Below are 25,277 nucleotides of genomic sequence, written 5' to 3' on the forward strand. Positions count from 1 at the left end.
CGGTTAAAGCTTCGAATTGTTGTGGAGAAGTTGTGTATCCCCAGTGACTTAGAGAGCTTCAGCATTTTAACAATTTCCTGTTCCGTACATTCACTCAGCATGGGGTAGATGAACAGCTCGGTAGCAGTTAATTGAAAAAACAAAACACACACCAAAACCTTACTAGCGACCAAACCTGAAGCCAGACATGGGGGCAAAATAGCTGCTGTATCCAGTGAGAAAGAAACTTTCACTTCAGGCTCTTCATTGCTCTGAATAACAGAGCAATGCAAACACCCTTCTGCTGGACTGGAGGAGGTGCTGAAATGAGTGGAGGTGTGCAGGCAGGTGGGAGGCCCAGTGGTAGGATTTGCAGAGGCAGGAGTCAGCAGTATCCTGAGAGTGGGGCAGTTCTGGTTCAGGGGCAGTCTGGGTTCTGCTGGATCCTGAGCTAGACTTACTGCCATCCCATGAAGGCATGGAGCCTGACCCAATTGTCCTGCCCCTCCCATCTTCCACTGTGGCCTCCACAAGCTACAGAGCCATGGATATGGAGATGAACCCACAATGCTGCAAAACCCTCTACTACCATCTGGTTGTGGGTGGAGTAGGGGAAGGTTACTCGACAGCCACAGCAGGTGCTGCAACCATCCAACAGCTTGACCTCACCCCCAAAGGCAGACTCCTTCAGTGTCTCCCGAGACAGATGGATGCCAACCAGGGGAAGATTAGTATCATGCCCTAACCACTAAATGTGTCATAAGTCTTGAGCAGTACCTAGAAAACATGAGAAAGGTTGCTCATGTTGGCTGGATCACGGTGTGGAGCAGAGCTTTCCAAACTTCCCATGTTGTTGACACACTTTTAAGTAATTCAGCTTTATTAGTTGTACCCCACACATCTTACTGGGTTGCCCCAGTCACTCTGGGCAGCTTCCAACATATATAAAAACACAATATTTTTTTAAAAAAACTTCCCTATACAGGATTGCCTTCAGACGGCTTAGGGGTTGGATAACTCCATACCCTCCAATATTTCTCCATTGAAAATAGGGACATCCTAAGGAAAAGTGGGACATTCCGGGATCAAATCTGGGATGTCCCTGGAAAATAGGGACCCTTGGAGGGTCTGGAGTAAGTAAGTTCCATTCAACTATAAGGGACCTACTTCTGATTTGACATGCATAGGATTGGGCAGTTTAGCAGCTAACTTTGGCTGAGTCATGATCATAGTTACAGGATGATTTAAGAAATTTGTGTAAATATTCATTCTCATTGCAGCTCTCTTTCTCTGTGTGAAGAATTTCTTATCTGGACACCCAAAAATGCACATTGCAAACAAGCCAAAGAGATGCTCGAAAAGATGTGTCATATCAAAGCACTTGTCTGAGACAGCAGAGATGGGGGACCTGTGCTCCCCTGCCAGGTATTGTGGGACTCCAACTTGCATCAGCCCCAGCTACTGTGGTATTTTGCCAGAGGTGGTAGGAGGTGGAGTCCAACAACATCTGGAGGACGGTTGGATCCCTCCTCCTGTTTTATGAACAGCTCTCGTCCCCTCTCAATCCATGACAGGCATGGATTTATTGCCTTGTATTGCTGTTTAAACTTACTGCACAATAAATATTTCTATAACCATTAGAGTTAAGGAGAAAATGTTCCACATCTATGTCCCCCTGGCCTCTCCCCCACTGCCAAGGGCACCTTGAAAAAGCCCATATCCTACACTGGGACAATAAATCTTAATTCTAAACAGCATCTTGGGGAATTAAAATCCATTCCTTTGTTATACGGTAGAAGCTTTGATCATGACACCTTTTTAATTAAGCTCCAGTGTTTGTATATTTTATTGGCTAAAAAGCCAACAGAGCAATCTTTTTGTAATAAATAAGAAATAGATTTTTGGAGAGTACTCAATCTATTAAGGGGCAAAATGCTGACACGCATATTGCCACTATACGGACTCAGAGAAGTCTTTAATCAAACATGGTGTGTAACTGCAGACTGACACCCTTGCTTACTGCTTTTTGTCTTCCTTTTTAATATATGAGTGAGTGGCCTTTTATCATTTTCTTCCCGCACATATAATAAGCCTATCTTAAGGCTTGTTTGCATGCCTACACAGGATCTTTTCCACGTCAGGAAGGATAGTAGGGATGCATATATCCCAATGTGTGTTTAAATTACTGTGTGGCATGGATGCACGGATGCATGCAGGCTCAGTTTATGCAATCCTCCAAAGAACAAAGAATTTCACTTGAGTCAACCGTTGAGTGTTTGGCTCTGGGCCACGTGTTATTGGAACAGAGCAGGAATAGGAAATCTTTGACCCTCAAAATGCTGTGAAACTTTGGGTCCTCTGGTCAGGCTGGCTGGAGCTGATGGGAGTTGGAGTCCAACAACATCTAGAAGGCCAGAGGGACGCCATCCCTTCCGTTCAGTCAGTGGAAGAGCCCATCCTTCCATCATGCTAATAATACTGTGCAGAAAATGCTGCCTCACTTTCATGGGCCCCTTTGCAGCCCCAGTAGGGTAGTGTTTTCAGCTCAACTCTAGGACAAGGTCTAAAAATGTCCTAGGTGGAGGGGGGAAAGGTGAGTGGGGGTGGGATCGGGTGGCGATGTTTCTATTTTAGTTAATATATGTGGGATTTTGTGTCAGCGTTGCTTGTGCGGGTTCTCTGCTGTTCACTTGTGTTCCTTTGGTGGTCAGAGAGGTTGGGGTTGGCCTAGGGTGTGGCTGTTCATTTGTGGTTGGCTGTGGTGGTCTTTGTTTTCATGTGTGAGTGGGGTGGGTGGGTATTTTGGATCAGGTTAGCCATATTGATTTGTATGCTTTCAGCAGCCAGAAACATCATAGCCAGAGACCTGTCAGGAATAAGCATGGACCAATGGTACCAAACACTATGGAAAAGAGCCTTACTAGAAAAATTAACCAGTAAACTTTCTGGGTATTTTTAACTGACGGTGCCACTGCTGCTTCGCAGCTACAGGGATGCAGTAGGCAGCCTGGCCAGTCACCACACTCTCTACAGGGTCTATATTTGAATGATACTGCATAAATGACGGGTGTGGGGGTTTTGTGTGTGTGCTGGATTGCAGTTCCACTGGAGCCATTAAAGAAATTCGTAATTTCTACATGCTCCTTTAATTAAAGCTAGCAACTTGCAAAATATTGACCAATATAATCAATACAATCAAATAAGAATTGGCCCAATGTCTTACGTGCTTTTAAAGAAGGAATCTATCTGTCTATATCTATCTATATCTATCTATATCTATCACTCTCCGCTTCTGTTCTATATTGGGGTTTATCTTTTAAGTCTCAATTTTTTTCTGCCCAAATTTGGTTGCAGAATAATGCCTGCAAGCCTATCCTCACTGCCATGGGAGTCATTCCTATGCCTTCCAGTTCAACATGCCTCATGCAGAGAAGGGACACATAGACAAATTATTTCAGTGTCTGTTGTGGCAGCAGCCTAAGCATAACACTGAGAATGAAATGTATGGTACCGGTCTGGTTTACACATGGCTGTGCATCATTTGATTTCTCAATCCCTTGCCACTCAGGACTTGGTCATTTGCAGCTGGCTGCATGAGCCAATTCCGCTGAGAAGTATTGTGTGTGATACAAATAGGCTATCTCTGGTGTCAGGTCTGTGGTGGCTCATTCACACATGCAAGCTACCGTTGTGCTCTAAATGTGCAGATGTGAACTTGCTTGATGTAGACTCCAGATAAATCAAAAAGAATGGCAAGATGGCTAACCTTGAGGAGCATGCAGATTTCATTGTCCGCCACTTCGATTTCATCTTCTGCTTTCAACTGTTGATGTGGATCTTGGTGTTATGGCAAAGCCAGTAGGCAATGGGCCAAGCTGGTGATGGTTTGTTGTTCTTTTTTGAAGAAAACAAACACAAATAACATCTGGGAGACGAAGATCAAGCCTTGTAGGGAAGGTTTATTATTTAAAACCCTCTTTTTCTCAACACTGAGTTCCCAGCACAAATCCCCTCCTCTCAAGCTGCTGTTTGCTTCCAGAGAGATGTTTCCATTGGCTCCAGTAGATCTTCCTAGGGTAAAAAGCAGCTATGGGGCTTATTTGTGAGGACAATGGCATGGAGCAAAAAGATTAAACCCATACTTCCTGCTTTGTGCAAGCCTGATGACCTGTTTCCTCCTGCTGATGGTTGCTATTTCACCCCCCCACGCACACACACATCAACATGTATCCACATATTTCACACATCATGTGGTTTGGCCTCAGTATAACTCCAGTTTGCCTTCAGATAATAGCTTCAGAGTGTGCTGGAGAGCAAATATTTATAATCTATTGTTATTTAAAGAAATGGGAGCGCTAAGTAACTGGTTTGTTATAGATCAGATTTCTGAGTGTGTGATTGTCATTGGTATTGACTTAATCACCTCAGGACAGCCAAGACTTTATTCATTGACCTTTTTTAGGCAGAGAGAACAAAGGTAACTCTTGTAGAGAAAGGGTCAGTAGCTATTTACTGAAGGAGTACACTGGAGCCTTGTTTTGATCGGCATGCAAAAATATTACTTGCAAAAGTGCTAAGAGGCTTTACTTTCTAATGGCTCATTTAACATCTAGGCTTGAATGCTTTCCTTGGTGACATTCCCAGATTCATAAGGCATGCGACTTGGATTGTTTTTCAGGAGATCAAAGTTGCAGATCTGGCCATCACACACACACACACACACACACACACACACAGAGAGAGAGAGAGAGAGAGAGAGAGAGAGAGAGAGAGAGAGAGTCATTACTAAAAGTTATTATTTTTAAAAAGAACATATTATTTCTAATGAAATGATAGCAGATCCTTCAACTTTGATCACTTGAACTTATGTGGAAGTAGGGGGTATTCATCGTTGAACATGGGCATGTGTGAATGAACAACCACAAATTTACCACCACTGAAAATCGTAATGCAGGAGGGGGGAACCTTTAACTTCTCAGATGTTGCTGGAGCTACAGCTTCCATTAGCTGTAGCAAGCATGGCCAATGACCAGGGATGGCCAATACCAGAGTTGTAGCTCATCCACATCTGCAAGTCAAAAGGTTCCCTACACCTGTCCTAATACAAATTATCCTAAGGATGCTGTCACGCTGCAGTTTGCATGGTTGGCATGAAGCAATATGTGAAGAGAAACACAGCTCTCCTTTGAAATTACAATTCTCTGAATTTTGTAGTGCAGTGCTTCAGTCAAATTATTTCCACAAAAATGCACATATTAGGGGGGACATGTCTATAAAAATGCCTGCTTTTGCGAAAATAATATACACAAATTCTTTCTATTAAGGAAAATTGCTTGCAAAAATGCGTCTATTAGAAGAAATACACACTAAAATGCTGGTGGCTTATTTTGAAGCACTAAAGCTATGTTTGATGCCCGCAGTGTTGTCCTCTAGCAATATTCATAATGTTGAGTTGTAGCAGCCCGATGGTGCGCAAAGTGAGACAATCTGAATGTGATTCCTAGTTAGCAAGAAAATAAGAACATAGCTCATAAATGTCTCTACACACACACAAACATCTCTCTCTTTGTGTGTGTGTGTGTGTGTGTGCGTGTGCGTGCGCGTGCGTGTGTTTGTTCCTTTTAAGAAAAGTCAGGCACTTTTAAAATTGAAAAAAATTTATACATGAAAGAGTTAAAACCAGTTTATACTGCAATCCTGTACATATTATCTTGGAGCAAGTTCCAGAGAAGTCAGTGGAACTTACCTTTGAGTAGATATGCGCAGGGTTGGGCTGTTAAGAGACTGGGGAAAACATTTCTTTGTGACATAATAGTTCCCCAGAAAATAAGCCTCAATTGATTCTAGCTAATCTATATCTTATTTATGTTAGATGAAGTTTATTTCTGTGGGCCATAATATGCAAAGTTCTCATTGATTAATTTGATATATGATGTGCTTCAGAAGGGACAGCTGTAAATATTAATTTCCATTAAGACAACATTAGGATGAATGAATAAGACTATTTCAGATGCTTTACTTCAGTCTAAGAATGATGCATTTAAATTCTTAAGTTGCTGAGGGTACAGCTAAATCTGCATTTTTATTGGCACGCTACATCTTTTATCAAGATGTGGTTATACAAGCAAGGGAAGCCAATGAATGCATCTATTAAGCTATGCTTCCTCTTTCTTTTGCAGAACTGCAGGAAACGAAGACCGCTCAGTTTTATGCTCTTTCCCACCACCCCTTAGACTACAGGATATTGGTGATGGATGAAGATCAGGACCGCATCTACGTTGGCAGCAAAGATCACATTCTGTCTTTGAATATCAATAATATAAGCCAGGACCCTCTGAGTGTAAGTCCACAAAGCGCTTTGGGAAGCTGGGATCGTTTTACTGCATGCTTCTGCTTTCAAAGAAAAGAGGAAGGAGGGTGTTTCATCATTATCCCATTGTCAGGCAACATGCCAGCTCCACGCCTGCTCAGAACAGTTGCTGCTTGTACATTAGCAGAACAATATGTTCAAACAGCATATTTAAGACAGAGCCTCATTCCCCGCCCCGCCCCCTCATTTGGGACTGTGGAGGAAAATGAATCCCTTTGACTTCCAGCACAAGAAGCCCCTGGACCCATTTGTCTGCAGTTTAGTAGGCTTGATCCACTCTGGAGAGGGAGCTCCTGTCCAAAGCTGGACAATATGTTTGCCTGGTATTTAGGGTATTATTATTTTAGTGAACCTAGACTTACAACCAGTGCTTTTGACAAATTGTCCAGTGATGGGTCGAAAATTAGACGTAGGGGCCGCTGGCTATGTGAACACCCCACTCAGATTATTATAAGCAGAATCCAAGTGAGGACAGCCCACCCTAAACAGGTTCATCTCATTAAGTCTACTCATACCTGCCCACTGACTGCTACCTTGTTGCACTTCAAAACAACAAAAAAGGACCCTAGTCTTAGGGGAAAGGGATGAGGTAGCAGCTGGTGAAGACAAGCCATGGCCAGAGAAACTGCTGCTGAGTGTGGAGGGTGAAAGCCTTTAAGAGCAGGAGGATCCCTGTGTAAGGATGTCTCTCAGCAGCAGTATTTCCCCCCCAAGTGCACCTCATTAAAGGAGCTCTTTAGGTAAGCTAGCAAGTAAACATGTCTACTGGCTTCTCAGAATGCTGCTTTGAAAAGCTCAGCTGCATCTGGGAAAAGAGTGAGCCTGCAGTAAATCACACTGTGCAAGTTGGAGTTAACTCTATTAGCAAGAATCTCATTCGTACAGACTTGGTGGACACACCTAATGAGCACAGCAGATAATGGATCAGTTGCTGAGACTGAAAGTCCCCTCATCTTGAGTGTTTTCCCCAAGCAATCAGAGACTGCACCTGCATGAAGTCAACCTATCCTTCACCCTCTTCATGCCTCTTCTGGTTCTGGTAGACCAGGGGGGTGGGGAGGTTTTCTCAGAAGGAGGGGGAGACACCCATTCCTCTTCACTAGCCTGACTCATCTTTGCCTCTTGCTCTCCTCCCCTGCTTCTGCCTCTGATTCTGGATTGCTCCATGCCACAAACTCACCCAGATCACTAAGCCCTGTTACCTCTTCAGCTTCTGACACCTCCTCCCAGTCTTCTCCTCTGACCACTCATCACCTCACCACCATTACTTCCTACACAAAAAGCCCCTGGACCTTGGTGGTTCCCCCGCTGGTTCCTCCCACCGTTCTTCTGTGTCCAACCAGTCCATGAAACTTGTAGGAGGCAAAAGCACATGGCCACTTAATTGCAGTTTTCCCCCTGGGGATGTGCAATTCCTCCCTGGAAATTTGCTCTCCAGTTCTTCCAAGTACAACCTGTGAATGCACGTTCTCCACCTTTCCAAACAAAGTTGGTACTTCTTTTACCTCCGCTTATCTTGCCGTGAGAAGGAAAATGACTGGCAGAGTCCAAACAGATGTGAACTCAATAGTATAGTGGCTGCCATGCTTTTTGATGGTGGCCATCTTCCACCCTTGTTCTGAAATGACAATGTCAGGAACATTTAAGGCAAAACACAGATGGCGACTGGAAACTGCTCAGTACCAGAGTATCAGTGATGGAGAGTTAACAACATGGTTATAGCTAATTTAAAAGGAGTCCCAGGACAGGCAGCAGGAGATGGATCATCCCAGGTGGCTTGCATCCTGAGAGCAGTTTGTGAAGATGCCGGGTCTTTTTCCTACTGCTCTTCACTGGGCTACGAAATCATATCATAGGCAGCATAGAAAATACTCTTCCTTATTTCACAGATGCAAAACAGGGACACATTTGTGTATTTACAACATCCTATTCCCACACCAATAATTGCTGCCAAAATAGTCCCTGCTGCACGCTGCTGAAGGCTTTTGTCTTTGCATTAAAAAAACGTAAAGGACCCCTGACAGTTAAGTCCAGTTGCGAACGACTCTGGGGTTGCGGCGCTCATCTTGCTTTACTGGCCGAGGGAGCCAACGTTTGTCTCCAGGCAGTTTTTCCAGGTCATGTGGCCAGCATGACTAAGCCGCTTCTGGCAAAACAAGAGCAGCGCATGGAAATGCCGTTTACCTTCCTGCCGGAGTGGTACCTATTTATCTACTTGCACTTTGATGTGCTTTCGAACTGCTAGGTTGACAGGAGCAGGGAGCTCACCCCATCCGAATGGAGCAAAGGGCATGCAGACCTAGTGGTGGGAGGAAAAAATCCTTAAATAAGAGACACGGGGGAATGATTAATGGACTTCAATGTCTGTACACTAATGCGCAAAGCATGGGAAATAAACAAGATGAGCTTGAGCTCTTGGTACAGCAAACTAAATATGACATAATAAGAATCACTGAAACCTGGTGGGATAAATCCCACGATTGGAATGTAATAATGGAGGGATACAATCTATTTCAGAGAAACAGACCAGACAAGAAAGGAGGAGGAGTGGCGTTATATGTCAGGGATGTGTATACCTGTGAAGAGATCCAAGATTTAGAACCACAAAGCCAAAGTGAGAGCATTTGGGTCAAAATTAAGGGAGAGAAGAATAACAGTGACCTCATTGTGGGAGTTTACTATAGATCCCCAAGCCAAATGGAGGACATAGATGATGCCTTCCTGGAACAGATGGCCAAGCATGCAAAAGGAAGGGAGATAGTAGTAATGGGGGACTTCAATTACCCGGATATTTGTTGGATGTCAAACTCAGCCAAGAGCATAAGGTCAAACAGATTCCTCACTGGCCTTGCAGACAACTTCATTGTCCAGAAAGTGGGAGAAGCAACAAGAGGAACAGCTATTTTAGATCTGGTCCTAACCAATGTTGATGACCTGGTTAGTGGGGTAGAAGTGGAAGGATCATTAGGCGCCAGTGATCATGCTCTTCTGAAGTTTACTATACAGCGGAATAGTACCACAGTTCAAGAAGGACAGTGACAAACTCGAACGTGTCCAGAGGAGGGCAACCAAAATGGTCAAAGGCCTGGAAACGATGCCTTATGAGGAACGGCTAAGGGAGCTGGGCATGTTTAGCCTGGAGAAGAGGAGGTTAAGGGGTGATATGATAGCCATGTTCAAATATATAAAAGGATGTCACATAGAGGAGGGAGAAAGGATGTTTTCTGCTGCTCCAGAGAAGCGGACATGGAGCAATGGATCCAAACTACAAGAAAGAAGATTCCACCTAAACATTAGGAAGAACCTCCTGACAGTAAGAGCTGTTTGACAGTGGAATTTGCTGCCAAGGAGTGTGGTGGAGTCTCCTTCTTTGGAGGTTTTTAAGCAGAGGCTTGACAACCATATGTCAGGAGTGCTCTGATGGTGTTTCCTGCATGGCAGGGGGTTGGACTCGATGGCCCTTGTGGTCTCTTCCAACTCTATGATTCTATGATTCTATGAACCGCCGACCTTCCGATCGGCAAGCCCTAGGCTCAGTGGTTTAGACCACAGCGGCACCCGCGTTCCATGTCTTTGCATCACACTATATTTATTTGCTCTGCAATACCATGTCCTGCCCTGGCTTCTGAGGCAGGGAGTGTTAGTAAGCTGGCAGTAGAGTTTTCTTTACTTTCTTTACTTTTAATTAACAGTGTTTAACCCCACGGTGGATCTGATTGCACATATTACAAGTTAGCTGCTAACAAATTCATCAACATGTGTTATCTAGCAATGAGGACGCCTGACGGAAATGACATTAATGGACATGCCAGCAACATTTTAAAGAGGCATCTTTAAATTCCCACAATCTACATCCCCTATGATTATAAAGAAACTCTGATGCTTCCCTGAAAATATAGCAGAAAAATAGAAATGTATTTAGCAGGGGAGGAAAATTTTCAAGAAATGCTTTGGTACAGCACTCAAACTAATCCCATGGAACAAAGAGGAGTCTTGACTTTTAAAGACAGTGTTAGCAATTATGAGCAGTTTCCTGACTTCCTAAGCACAGAAATATTCTTTCTATAATATGCTGCTTGGCTCCTTTATTCAGTCTCCTACATTAACATGTGTTGCTTGAGGCTGTATCCTAGTATCTGGATTTTGGAACAACCACATGCAGGTCCTTACTGCACTCACTAATCCCCCTTTAACATCTCACTGGAAAAAATGTTGTCACACTGACAGTGCTAAATCGATTAAAGAAATTAGGGATTTATTTTATGTGGAATTGTCTGAGCAGAATTTGCTGAAACATCACAGAGTGAACCGGAATCCAGATAATTGCTACCCAACTTTATAGACACAGTAAATGAAGCTGTAGCTCCATACATTATTGGCAGGGTATACCCTCACCAGACATTCGACTGCTACACACTGGAATAAGTCCAACAGTCATAAAGAACTGACACTTGCTCATTATTCATGGAAACTGTGCTTCTTTGCTACTCTTTTGTCTGTTTTCACATCCTATCTGACTGTTCTTTACTTGGTGTTCTTTACAACCAAGGCCATAGTTTTCATTTTTCCTTTCCCCTTCCTCTCTTTTCCCCCTTTGTGTCATGTCTTTTTAGATTTCAAGCTTCAGGGTAGTGGGTGTCATCTTTTTCTTCTTCTGAAATAAATAAATAAACAACAGCAACAACAAAAATCTACCATTCTGAGGGATAAAATATATGATAGTGGTGAAGAAAATATGAAAATTGAATTCGATAAATGTAGGCATTGTCCTTATAGTATCAGCCTGATCAAGTACAGATTTTAGTATAAAGATTGCTGAGAAAGTACATGGAACCCTCAAAAAAGCATTTTTAAGGTCTCCTTCTATAGCAGGTGTGGAGAACCTCCAGATGTTGCTGCATTCTACAGCAGACATGTCATGCTGCTTATGACAATGGATTATTATTATTTACTACTTATTTGCTTTACAAATTTATAATCTAGTTCACAGCCAGTGGTTATCAAAGTGGCATACCATAAGATAAAATACAAAAAGCCGTTTTTACAACCTACCTTCCTTCCTTCCTTCCTTCCTTCCTTCCTTCCTTCCTTCCTTTCTTTCTTTCTTTCTTTCTTTCTTTCTTTCTTTCTATCAAATGCAAGCGTTATCATGTGCATGACATGAAGAGTTTGCCTTCTGACTGCTTGGAAATATATTTTTCTCTACTGCTTGTCTAAACTGGAGCCTGCTAGAGAGATGAACCCTCCATTGTTCTGATTTTGGGTGTGTGCTGCTTGAGGATTCTTCTGAAGCTGAGATGTTTATCTAGAAATTAACTAAAGCTCTTGGGCTCAGTTCAGCTGGAAGCTTAGTGGAGCATATTTTCTTATGTGACACCCTGTGTTATACTTTGGCATCCAAAAAGAAACTCTTCGACATCAGCCTCATTTTGAAGCATTTTTGCACATAGTTGATCTAGACTTTGAAAGAAATGAGCAGCGTCCATGTTAAAAACAACAATAACAACAACCAAACTTTGTGCAATCATTTTAAACATACTTATGTCTGATTATTCTCATTTGCCTTCAGTTCCACTCCTAACAACACCAAAGGTCAGAGGTCAGCTTTATATTTTTCTGGGATTCTCAATGTGGGAGGTCAGCTTCCCTGAGGAGGTTTAGGCATTTTCAAGGGAGGAAGGGAGGTCCAAGCTGTTCCATTGCTTCAATCAACTTACTTTTCATGACTATCTTAAAAGGCAGGAAGCAGAACACCCAAAACACATCCTTACAGTCAGTGTGATATGGGCAGAAGGTCCCCATTGCAGTTGGAGAGATAAATAGAAGAGACATCATCATTCCCTCTATTTCTGACATACATGCTGTAGCCAAAACGGCATTTGCACACCACACATAGGAGGTAACTTCCATCTAGCTTGGGCCAGTCACAGCCTCTCAACTTACCTCACAGGGTCGTTGTAGAGATTAACGGAGGAGGGAGGTGAACCGTGTGCTCTTCTGGAGAGGCCAGCCAGATGGAGATGTCCATCACCAACGTGGCATCCAGAGAACTCCACATGGTCGCAATTGGACCCGCTCCAGTCACAAAACGTGCCTGGCGCCTGGGGTATTTTGAACACAGGTCTCAACTGATGAAAGGGGCGGGGAGCACAGAAAAATGGCCACTGGGGGGTGAAATGGAGTGGCTAGAATCCTAACAGCAGCACTCCACATGTGACATTTTGTTACAGGTCATACTTGTGAGATTTGTGCTTTTGAAGGGTGCTTGATGTGAAAACCCTTAAAGCAGTGATGGCCAAACTTGGCCTTCCAGCTGTTTTTGGACTGCAACTCCCATCATCCCTAGCTAACAGGACCAGTGGTCAGGGATGATGGGAATTGTAGTCCCAAAACAGCTGGAGGACCGAGTTCAGCCATCACTGCCGTAAAGGTTCTTGGCAACCCATCTAGTTTTTCTCTCTCATTTTATTTGATTAACATTTTTATGCTGCAGAGCATAGATATCCTGACCTAGTTCCCAAATCTAATCACTACTTTGACTTCCCCACAGCTGTTTTGGCTAGGCAGAATGTTCTGATGAGGCAGAACTTTGACTGGGCACAGCTTTTGTGCTTTAGGTCACATTTGTTGGAACCAAGATACAGCTTCTTTCTACATTCTGAAAAACTCCACAGAGACCTGATAAAAATTCTTGTTAGTTTCCCTTGAAATCCCTGCAGTCGTTTCAACTCGGAAGGATCTTCCAATCTACTTCAGATTTTGTTGATAGGTGAAATTGAGTGGCACAGTCCACAATCTTTCCTACACCCGAGGAGGCTTGCGATAGACTGGTTCATTCACTTACCCAGCTAGAACAATCCCATTGACCTACGGTGGAAGGACCTTATAGGCACTGTGTGAGTTTATACATCTTGAAATGGAGAGGTTGTGTTCTGAATGTGTGTGCCAAATTTCATTCCATTGTCTCAGTGGATACTATGTTACAGAGCAAGAAATGAGAAGCCAAAAATTGTGCATGCACAGTTTTCATTCACACATTTTCACCCAACCCTTGACTGATGGGGAAAGGTACCCAGGTCACATGGTGCCTTATGCAGGTGGTGCCTTATGCATGGTGCCTTATGCAATTCATATTTGGGTGGGGATGTGAACTGGCCCCATGCTACAATTTGGGATTCCTTCATCCTTGCTGCACTCAGGTTAACAAATGTTAGGGCAGTCATCTGCCCAATAGATGTCTTCCTCATGGCACAGATTTGCAAGACCTGCACCAGCTTCAAATGACAAACCCATAAACTTCAAAAGTTCTACTTTCTGGAAGGCTGTAACGTACACCAGCTTGTAACTGAAACGCTCTATTTGGGATGCATTTTATCAGTTGTTACTGAACTAACCCAACTTTGTGGGAGGCTTGCTTACTCAGAGTTTCTCTGAGCAAGAAAAACTTGGATAAAATGCTTTCCCCAGCAACACAGGTCTGTGAAAATATTGATCTTGCGAGTTTAGGCATGCCTTGCAGGCAGTGTGGTAGTTTGAACAAGGTGGAAATGATAAATTTCCCCAACCCCTTTAAATGTGCATTGAATATTATGTAATTCATATTTGTATATGTATGTATTTTCTTTCCACACAGATATTCTGGCCAGCATCAACAACCAAAGTTGATGAGTGCAAAATGGCTGGCAAAGATCCTACAGTAAGTACCCCCCCCCCTTTTAATTAAATGTTTGGCTACCGAGAAAGAGCGCCTTGGGTGCAGCCAAAAGTGTAGTGGAAGAGGCGTGTTTTCATTGAATACTCTGCAGGCAGAAACAGTCATGCAAAATTCTGAAACAAGCAAGATATTGACACAGCCTGGATCTCCCTCCTGATGTCTGGAAAAATGAGCACATTGCTTATGTTCAGGACATATTTTTTTAACAAAGGAAACCCATTTCTTGCTTACCTTGTTGCTAGTGATGGATATCATTAATAAGGGGCTTGCTCTGCGTATCTCCTAGAGAATATATTGCAGACTGTTGAGCTAATGCTAATGGAAGTGCCTGGACAGACTCCCAGATGGTACAGGCAGCCTTTTGTATGGAAAAAAATAATAATCCCTGCACATTCCAACAGCACTTACTGCTTGATCATAAAGACTCTTTTATTGGTTTTATAAAGCAACATTTTGAACAGATGCCTGAAAAAAAGCAGAACTTCCTTAACGCAGGTAAATGTGGCACGACTGTTACTGGAGTCAAAGCAAGAATCCTGCACGAGAACCATCTGCGGAGCCAATTACCTCTTCCAAATCTCAGAGTGATTCTTGCTCAAACGAACAAACCACTCCTTTAATTGTTACGAGCTTAATAACTTGTACATCACCTCAGGCAATACTTGGGAAAAGGCACTTGGAAATTATGTTAGTAGCAGCTATAACAGTAAATGATTTCAGTGTGCCAAGTTCAAGTAGGGTGGCCAGTTTTACAGAGGGCAGTTCTCCGTCTGAAGCTGTCCTCTATTTGAGAGACAAAGAAAACTCTAAGGAGGCCGTCAGGCTCAAAGATAAGGAACCCTAAGAAAATAACTCCCTGCCCATTGATATTAGGCAGGCACCTTCATGGTGCTGTTTTCAGCACTTGCCAAAAACTTCTTTGTTCAAGCAAGCCTACCCAGGCATGTAAATTTGACTTGGATTTTTAAGCGTTATCTTATTTTATAATGTATATTTTGAAACTTTTGGTTTTGTATGCATTTTTGAGAGAGGAAATAGGCTAACAGTTTTAAATATCAGCAATTTTAATTTATTTTATATTGTAAGTAGATCTCATAGGTTTTTGATGATGGAGTGGTACAAAGATTTTATTAAATGAATTAAAAATTATGCAGTGGCTCCCCATCTGTGGAATGCTCTCCCCAGAGAGGCTCACCTGGTGCCTTCATTACAGATCCTTAGGCACCAGGTGAAAACTTTTCTCTTCAGCCAGGCATTCTGCTGATTAAAATTCTGTGGCTTTTAAAATGTGTTTGTAGGAGGGGGGTTATTGGTTTGCTTTTGTTTCATTGTGTATTTTGTATTCTCATTTTCTATCTTTCTGTTGTGAAATACCCAGGGATCTTTGGATGAAGGGTGGTTTACAAATTTAATTAATAATTTAAATAAATATGTCAATATATAAATGGAGAACAGGGGCCATGAAGTTGCAAATCTACAGCAGCAATCACAGCTGTCTTTAGATGACTACTAAAACTTGTCCACCTGGGAAGACATTTGAAGTTCTTGACTGAATGGGACTTTTGATCCCTCTCATAGTCTTTTACTATGCCTTTTGGAGTGGTCCAACTTATTTTATCTGTTGATACAGTTTTCCATGGATTTGATTGTTGATTTCATATTTCATATTTAGCGCCTTTTGGTGCTAAAGGGTGGACTTAGAAATAGGTAAAGGGTAAAGGGACTCCTGACTGTTTAGGTCCAGTCGCGGACGACTCTGGGGTTGCGGCGCTCATCTCGCTTTACTGGCTGAGGGAGCCGGTGTTTGTCCTCAGACAGTTTCCGGGTCATGTGGCCAGCATGACTAAGCTGCTTCTGGCGAAACCAGAGCAGCGCACGGAAACGTCGTTTACCTTCCCACCGGGGTGGTACCTATTTATCTACTTACACTTTGACGTGCTTTCAGACTGCTATTTTGGCAGGAGTTGGGACTGAGAAATGGGAGCTCACCCCATCACGGGGATTTGAACTGCCAACCTTCTGATCAGCAAGCCCTAGGCTCAGTGGTTTAGACCACAGTGCCACCCGCATCTTATTTATTACTTAGAATTAGTAATAAATAAATTCCACTTCATTGGTCAAACTTTTCTATCTCCCAAAAAATAATTGTTTGTGATGCATCTAGGTGGCAGCTCAGAAAGGGCCTTCTATGTTGATCCACTGAATATATCTAGGTGTTGTATCAGGTCTTTTCCCCCACCAGCATTTGAATAAGGTGCACAATTTCTAATCATAATTAAATAATAGCATATTATGCTATGTTCTAATAAGGATTCATATGGTTGTGGACTTGTAATTAAAAGGAGTACGGCAAATACTTTTTCAATTTTGATCTTATCTTGATCCATACTTCTCAAGGGAAGAAAATATTGGATCTGCAGAGCATAATGGAGCGTAGCATTTTCCATTAAAATGTCACCAGTAATGGATTCAAGTGATTTCTGTTTAATTAAATTAGCATTGAAAATGTTAGCATGGTGTCTGCTTCCTTTCCCAGATGACTATAACAGTCTAATACATCATACATACCAAGCTCCAGTATTTCCCCATACAGTGCAGAATGCAATGTACTTTATATATTAAGAATGTTTATTCGAATCTAGTGGTATGCTGTATGTCATTAATGAAGTCAGTATTCAAGGGAGAGTAATACGTGGCTGAATTTTGCATGAGACTTAGGCTGCATTTCTGTACACACTTTCCCAGAAGTAAGTAGGAACCACTAGGGTCAATGATGCAAACTTCTGAGAGGCTAAGTTGCACTTCTACAAAGAGGATGCTATGTGCATCTAGCAGGGAGACTGGCAGCAGGGTGCCAAGGAACAGTGGATATGTTGTTTTTAACAAGTTGTAAAGTTAAAGCTTTCTTTTAACTTAAAATAAGATCCTCACCGCCCTTTGGTGTTCTCCAGGCAGCCTTCGGCCTTCCATTCTTCACAGAATACCCATAGAAGATGGAAACATCTGTGTACTAAGGCACATCTCAGGCTCCCGAAAGGTAGAATGAGGAAGAATGTGAAAGTATAGCAGGAGGGAAAGAGATCAGAACTTGGATCAGTCAACTACTGGTTTACAGTTTTTCCATATGAGTGTGGCTTTGAAAAACTTGCCACATGTTGAAAATGTGGCTAAATATTTCATGTTTGCTGGGGCTTATGCTACAAGCATGCCAGGCTTTCGATATTTGGGGGTGGGGTGGGGGTGGCTCTGTCTGGACAAGAAAGGACTATGAACATGTTTCTGACACTTCCAGCCTCAAAGTGATAGCAAAAGCCAAAAAGGGGAAAGGAGAGGTCTTGTTTTGTTTTGTTTTGCTTTAAGTTCTTCAGGGGCTATCTCAGCCATTGCCTTTCATTTATGATGTGCATGTATACCAATTCTCAACTGTAATGGTTTTTCTGGTAAGTCCTCATGTACAAGTATAGCTGTCAACGAGTTGGACTCAGTTACCACAGATAGGAACCTTGTATGGAAACTGTCAGTAACCAGACTCTGATCTACAGATGGTGCTGAGAATCTTGTGGCTCCTTAGCCACAGGGCTAGCCAATCTAGTGCCACCTAGTATGCCAAGTCAAGTCCATCATCTGGGAGGCATCTGCTATTTTGCTCTTCCTTATGCCTTAAGGTGGTTTGGTTCCCGTCTGTGGTACTGAGGAGCAAGTAGTGTAGGTTGGTCCATTAGGACAAATGGGGCACTGCCCCACCAACCTGAGTCTGCCTTCAACCACCCTCCAGCTGCCTGCCTTATTACTAACAAGTAGCCAGAGGGTGGCAGTGTCCTTCAGGTTCCTCGTCTGTAGTCTCAGTGATGCCACTTGTGGAATTCAGCAGGGAGGAGGACAGGGGCAAAATTAGAGTTAGTTGGCTCTGTTTGCCATTGGCTCTGGCTCCACCTGCTGGTGGGCTCCCGAATGTTTCACCCATCAGTCCCAGTCAGGGCTGCCAACTTGAATAAAACATTGTGAGGGGCCCAGGTCAGCACCACCCCGCATAATCGATCACATGATGCAGCACATGCACACCATTTGAATGGGAATGCCCATCGACTTTGTGGGGGCCCAGCCCCCTCAAATATTTTTTGTGGGGGCTGAAGCCCCCACAGCCCCTGGGAGTTGGCTCCTATGGTCCCAGTGGAAATCAGTCTCCTCTGGGAACAGATTTACAACCCCATTTTGTTTGTTTTCTTGTTCCCTCTGCAGCACGGTTGCGGCAACTTTGTTCGTGTGATACAGACATTCAACCGCACCCATTTATATGTTTGTGGAAGTGGCGCATTTAGCCCTGTGTGTGCGTATCTCAACAGAGGGCGAAGGGCAGAGGTAAGTATGCCAGTCAAGTAGTGGTGTGTGAGTTGGCTGGTTGGAAGATTGCCTAGTGCTGCTCTGCGGTGGTTTGAGTGCCCCTCTTTTTGTCAGCAGCACAGTGTGATGCGGCAAGACTTGCCCAGTTACTTTGGCACTGAGCGGTGAGCTCCCTCCCCCCCCCCATGCCTGCAAATACTTTCACCCCTTTCTCAACACCTCTGTTAAAAATTGGCGAAAAGACGGAGGGGCGCTTTGCACTGGGTGACGAAAGGCATTGCTTTCTCCCTCCCCATCGCAGCTTGAAACTAATGTGAGAGGAATCTTGCCCCATTTTTAAAGGAACCTTCAATTTATTCTTCAACAAGCTTGCACCCAGCAGACACTTTTTGTTGGCGTAATTAATTTACAATCAAATGCAAGATTTCGCAGTGAGGAGGAAATAGTGGTGCTCTTAAGTGGCAAAATATAGATACGCATCTTGAGCGTACTGGAATTGGGCTTCAGCGCGCCTGTCTCCTCAGCTGCATGCCTGTGATCCATTGATTAAATAAACTGCTGCCTCAGACGTCTGGAGTCTGTTAGGCACTGGACTGCAGGCCTTCCACTTTCCTTGCTGGGATGGTGCAAGCCAACAACAGCAAAGCCGCTTGGAGTATCGGGGTTTAATGTGAGCCTCCCCCCCCCTTTGCATGTATGGGCCTAATTAGCAGAACAGAGGGGATTTATTTTTAGCAAGACTAGTGAGAAAATTGCACTGCTTATCTGCAAGTAATGCCATCGTTTTTCATAGGTGAAAGGCTGTTTTTCCAGGTGAAAAGGGAGAGAAAGAAAAAGAGGTTGAAAAGCAATTTCTTTTGCTTTATCTGCAGAGCTAGAATCTCTCCTAAAGCTATAACACTGGCAACCTTTTTTCCATTGAAGGCCACCTTTTCCTTGAGGACGATCTATCTGGGGAAGGGACATGCCAGCTATGGCAGGATCAGAGCAGCAATGGGCAGAGCCCCTTCCTTTTTTCTCTCTTTCTCCCACACCCCTTTTCTCTCTCTGTCACCCCTTTTCACCCGCTTCCTCTTTCTACTACCCACCTCCCTTCATCACCTGCATGAAACTGGACTGAGAGCCCACCTTGCCATAACTAGGGATGGGGAAGCAATTTGATGCAATATACACGGAAAGCCGAATTGATCAAATGTGCATTTTCCAAAACAAAATGCATAGGTACCCTTCGCACTTATCCAAATTTTTGTGATGCAGCTTTCCAACCAAAGTTTGCAAAACACATGTCCCAGGGGAAAGGGTGCACAAAAAGAAAGCCTTTACCAGAAAATAGCAGACAAAAGTTCATTGTATTAAGAAAAAGCGCTTACAAAAATGTGTACGTTTGTGAAAACTGCATATAAATATGTGTTTCTTTGGGGAAATTTACACTAAAATGCTGTTGTATTTTCATGGAGATTAAAAACACACACACACAAATTGCTGCCAAATGTGGAGAACTGTGTTGGGAAACTGAGAAAGGGGAGAATAAAAAAATGGCAGATCCATTCCTAGCTATAACACATGTCTCTGCATGGCAGCTGGCATTGAACACCTAGCCATCAAGGTGGGCTAGAGAAGGCTAGGCCTTATTATTTTTGCCTCATTCATATCACATTATTGTGACTAAGGATTCAGCTCCAGTAGCAGGTGCATTTGCTGTGTTTCCAACGGTGTTGCCTGCAGGGAACACATAAATGATTGATTGCTAGGGTGGTCATTGACTTTCACAGCTTCCTACAAGACTCCCCAATAGACTTTTACTGGCAGTATATCATTTTAGGACTCACAGAGCTAGCCTGTGCTGTAAAGTTCGAACCAGGCTGACAGAATTCAGGCTGGGTACCAATGCTGCCTTCCAATCCAAGTCTTTCTGGGTTCCAAGCTCTAGTTTTTCTTAGACCTTTGATATCATCATCACCATTGCCCCTATGTTGTTGGACTACAACTCCCATCAGGTGCAGCCAAGATGGCCAGTAGTGTGGGATGATAGGAGCTGGAGTCTGAGAGGCTCTGAAGGGCCATAGGCTCTCCAGCCCTTGCCTATAGTCACATGACTGTGCAGAACATGTGGAGATTGTGAAACACAGTCACTCTGTGAAATGGAATGGGAGCCTGGCTGTGGAACAGCTCTTAGTACTGGAGACTGAGGAATCTCAGTCTGGGAATCTGGAAAATAAGTGTTTCATCTATCCAAATAAATAAATGGTTGCGTGTGACTGATAATTTCATTTGGTCCACATTTTAAAGCAAACTGAATTAATTTTATGGAGGAAAAGCATGTAAAAGTGAATGAAAAGCATACAAAGTGTATATTTTAAGGAAAAGTGTGGATTTTTCATGTAGTTAAAAATATATAAACAGAAAACAGGATGGGATGGACTTACTAACGGATGCATTTGAAACTGAAACAGAACGGAAATAAGCTTAGTTGTCCATTCTTAACTGAAAGTGGACCTAAATGAAGAGGTCTGTTAGATCAGGCAAAATTCCACAGAAAAGTGGAGAACCATTCCTTCTTTCATTTTGGTGCAATATACAGCTATAGCCAAGGAAACAAATGAAAATTCAGGATAACAAGCACCAATTGCACAGGGGTTGCTGTATGCTGCAATAAATGTTTTAGCCTTTAAGATGCCACAAACCTGTTGTTGTTTCAGGCACTATTTTTGCAGGTCTTATGGTAGTCGTTAACCGCTTTTCCACACAGTACACCACCCAAGCCAGGCATTTTAAAATTAACCTTCAACTGTTCCTTACCAATTGCATGTTATTTCTCTGTTACAGGAGCAAGTTTTCAAGATCGATTCCAAATGTGAATCTGGGAAGGGCCGCTGCTCTTTCAACCCTAATGTGAATACCGTCTCTGTTATGATCAGTAAGTGAAAACAACTAGGGTTTCTGGGGGCTTAAATCATTAGGTGCCGAGAGTGAAATGAGAGGGTGTTGTAAACAAATTGAGCCACAGGGTAAGAGAAGAAACTGGAAAAAATGATCTGTCAGTGACTGTTTAGTTCTAGTGAATCTTTCCTCAGTTAAGGGAATTGGACTACAGGCCACTTCCAGCAACATGTTTCCATTATTTTAGGCTGAATTCCATGTAAAAGTGATTGCTGAGTTATGTTAGAGATCTTCAGCTGTCTATTGGAGCAGATAATATGTGGGTCCAAAGGCACTTTAGTGTAATTTGAGGGTGGGGGGAAGCAAGATTGCCTTGCGTAATTTTTCCAACCTTAATGTTTATAAAAGAATATTTGATTTAGTTTAATAAAGTAAGGAAAGAGACGTGACTAGGTTTTAGTGGTTGCAGTAGATTTTAAGAGATTGATTTTAGAATTGTAGGAAAATGTATTGCTAGGAAAGAGTGGATTAACTTAGTTTCAATGCAAAACAAGTTCCATGTTGTCCTTTTTTGCGGGCAGATTTGTTGATAATGAAAAATCCCACAAATCAATGCAGTGTTTTTTTTAAGTGCTTGAAAGGTAGACCAAGGACTGCCATTTTCTTTCTCTAACATTTTACGGCTGCTTAGAACACCAGTGCCATGTAGAACACTAGTGCCATGTAGTAAAATGTTGTTGTTGTTGTTGTTTAGTCGTGTCCGACTCTTCGTGACCCCATGGACCAGAGCACGCCAGGCACCTCTGTCCTCCACTGCCTCCCGCAGTTTGGTCAGACTCATGTTTGTAGCTTAGAGAACACTGTCCCACCATCTCGTCCTCTGTCGTCCCCTTCTCCTAGGGCCCTCAATCTTTCCCAACATCAGGGTCTTTTCCAGGGAGTCTTCTCTTCTCATGAGGTGGCCAAAGTATTGGAGCCTCAGCTTCAGGATCTACTATATGTAGTAAAATACCTGGTTGAAAATGCAGCCCCTTCCTGGAGATTGCATGGAGAACAAGATGACTGCTCCCAGTTCCCTGTAGGGGCATGCATCTTACCCCATACAATATCCATGATACCTTTGCAAGACATTGTATAGAAAGAAAGGTGGTTGCTCCCTTAGGCATTTGAGCACTTGCCTGGTAGCCATAGGAAGCATTGGAGGTGAATGCATCAAATTCTATGCCCACAAGGAAGTGGGCTGTTGGCTGAATGGTGGATATCTCTTTTCTGAGCACAGTACAGATCCAAATGGGCTTTTGCACACACTCATCATAGAAATACAGAGGGAGGACAGAGATCTTCCAGTCACCAGCAGGCCAGTAACATTAATTTCAGCTCAAGTACATCCCTTCCAAAAAGGAACTAATTCACAGTTCAGTTCACAACGTCCATAGCAGGCATAGGCAAACTCGGCCCTCCAGATGTTTTTGGGACTGCAAGTCCCATCATCCCTAACCAACAGGATCAGTGGTCAGGGATGATGGGAGTTATAGTCCCAAAACATCTGGAGGGCTGTGTTTGCCTATGCCTGATCCATAGCATTTCCCCCCAGCCCTCTGAATTCTACAGAATTCTGCTCTGCTAAAGTATAAAATATACTTAAGAAGGCTGAGAAAATATCAAAACACACATATAGTGTAACATAAGCACTTGCTATATTTATTCTTCCCAATAATTGTGATACTTAAACTTAAACAGCAATCCAACTTTTAAGATCAGTAAAAATTGTCAGTGCAATGGCCACAGAGCTTAATTTAATGAAACCCTTATATGTTCATAAATTATTGCACTAAAATTAAAGTTAAACTGAACTGAACCTTGCCCCGTGTTCCTCTGCAAAAGGAACTTAATTCACATTCAGGTTTATTGAGTGAGTGAATTTATATCCCACCCTTCCTCCCAAAGGAATTTTTCCCAGATTTTCTTCTGCTGCAAATGCTCTATACACAGGTGCTATTAGCCTGATGGCCTTTGTAAGGCAAGCCTACCTTGTTACCTGTTGACAGCATGTCAACTCTAAGTTTAAAAGCACCTAACAGCACATGGCTTTTGCAGCTTGATATGGCTGGCCTGCCATATATGGCCTGGGGATCATGACGTTGGTTAAATCTGCTACACATTAAAAGTTTCATGGTGAATCCAAGGCTCCTGAATTCAAGCGTTCAGCAATTCCTCCTCTGTTCCCAGCGGTCTGCCTCTGCTTCCAACTGTACCCTATTATAAAGCTGAGGTATAAATCTTTTGGTCCAAACCACAGTAAGTTCTATTCTGCTATAAAGATTATCATATTTATTGTGACAGATTTACTGAGACACCAGGATCGTCTTGGAGTAGAGCCCACTTCGTCAGTTCCATCACGCTTGTATCAGATGCTGGAACTGGACCAAGTTCTACTGGCTCATCAATGCTGGTTCATTTGAGCTCCATTCAGATGTTCACTGGCTCAAAAGTGGGGAGGGTAATGACATGCATGCAGGTCTTGACACCAATGTTCCCTGTGTGCCTTGAGTTTCAGACCTTCCTGTGTTGAGATCAGGAACCTTGACCAACATGCTTAGAATCCCTTTGAGACACAAGAAGGCCTAAAAGTGGAGCAGACATGGTCAGCAATAGGTGGGGCTTTCAGGCATGTCCCTCACCCCTCCCCATCTTTCACCCATACGCTTTCAGTCAAACTAGGGCTTTCTTTCTTTCGATGTTACATACCTCGCTTTTGTACTAGAGCGCAGAGCAGCTGATCAAAGGCCCCAGGACGGGTTAGTCTATGAAAAGAAATGTTCCCAATAAAATTGGTCCATTTGCATTGTGACCTCATCCCTCACTGATTTCCCAAGAAAGAAATGATAGGAATTTTGTTTTGGGATGAAAGATAAGCTTTGAGGCATAATGGACCTCTCTGGAGGTTGGATAATATCTTGAATTTATTTGTTGCATCCAAATGATTATATAAACAGGTGTGTTTGTGTGTAATCTTTTCCCCTTTGCCTGTTCACAGTTCTCAAGTTATCATCAGAGCTGTGTTAGTTGCTTGGCTGGAAATGGCTGTGTACTTATTCCCACAGCAGTATTGCCTACACGTGATTTTCAATTAGGGATGGGCAGAACTGTAAATTGCAGTTTCTCTTCCTTGCTCATTTTTTCCCTGCCTTGTGTTCAGTTCTCCACGTTTACATATCAGCTTGCCATTTTTTTAAAGTCCTCATGCAGATTCATCAGCCTTTTAGTGTGAATTTCTGCCCAAAGTACACACTCTCACCAAAGGATTTCTCCTGATGTAGTGCATTTTTTGGCATGTGACTTTAACTAGCATATACATTTTTGTGTGCATCATTCGGATGGAGAACTGCATTGCAAAATTTGGCGGTGCAAATCTTCAGTTCTAGCTTTTGCTTTAGTTCACCTTTTGTTTCAGAAAGTGCAATTTAGGTAGCTTTGCCTTTAAATGTGAGCTGAATCAAAGTTCCTCCCCATCCCTATGAATGTATCAGCAGCAACTTTCTCTACTATGGATGGAAAGAGTTGCACTGTCTTCAGCAGGGGGCAGGAAGAACCTTTGATTCAAAAGTCTAGGATCATGACTCTGTATCTAATCCCACCGTCCCTAAGCCAGCAGCACAGCACGCTGGCGTTCCTAGCCAAAGGAGAAAGCCATCGTTGTCCGGATTTCAGATTCTCCTGGACAAAGCAAAGAATGCCATTGACCTTAGCATACGGTTTTTGTCCTTCGTAGCAACTGAAAACAAACTGCAGAGGCTGTTTAGCTCTGTGATTTCAGTGTAGCATGTCTTGTAGCTTTAGGCCTTCTGCTCACACCAAGATCAACAGGCGTTTGGCAGCGGGAAGAGGATCATTTGTTTGACCTCTGCACTAGGTTGCCAGATGAATATTTCAAAAAAGAAAGGAAAAGGGGGGGATACTGTAGAGTGGCAGCTCCTACTATTCCTAGGAGTT

At 43.1% G+C, this 25,277-nt stretch overlaps 1 protein-coding gene across 1 annotated transcript in view; it reads left to right on the plus strand.

Moving 5' to 3' along the window:
- SEMA3C (semaphorin 3C) overlaps positions 1–25,277 on the plus strand; it is a 130,091-nt gene that overhangs the window by 51,034 nt on the left and 53,780 nt on the right. The window contains exons 3-6 of the mRNA XM_028745576.2: positions 6,159–6,319; positions 13,983–14,045; positions 18,303–18,422; positions 21,231–21,321. Of these exons, the coding sequence (XP_028601409.2) occupies positions 6,159–6,319; positions 13,983–14,045; positions 18,303–18,422; positions 21,231–21,321 (435 nt within the window). The remainder of the gene's footprint in view (positions 1–6,158; positions 6,320–13,982; positions 14,046–18,302; positions 18,423–21,230; positions 21,322–25,277) is intronic.

This window comes from Podarcis muralis, chromosome 10 (assembly GCF_964188315.1).
Source record: "Podarcis muralis chromosome 10, rPodMur119.hap1.1, whole genome shotgun sequence".
Lineage (NCBI taxonomy): Eukaryota > Metazoa > Chordata > Lepidosauria > Squamata > Lacertidae > Podarcis > Podarcis muralis.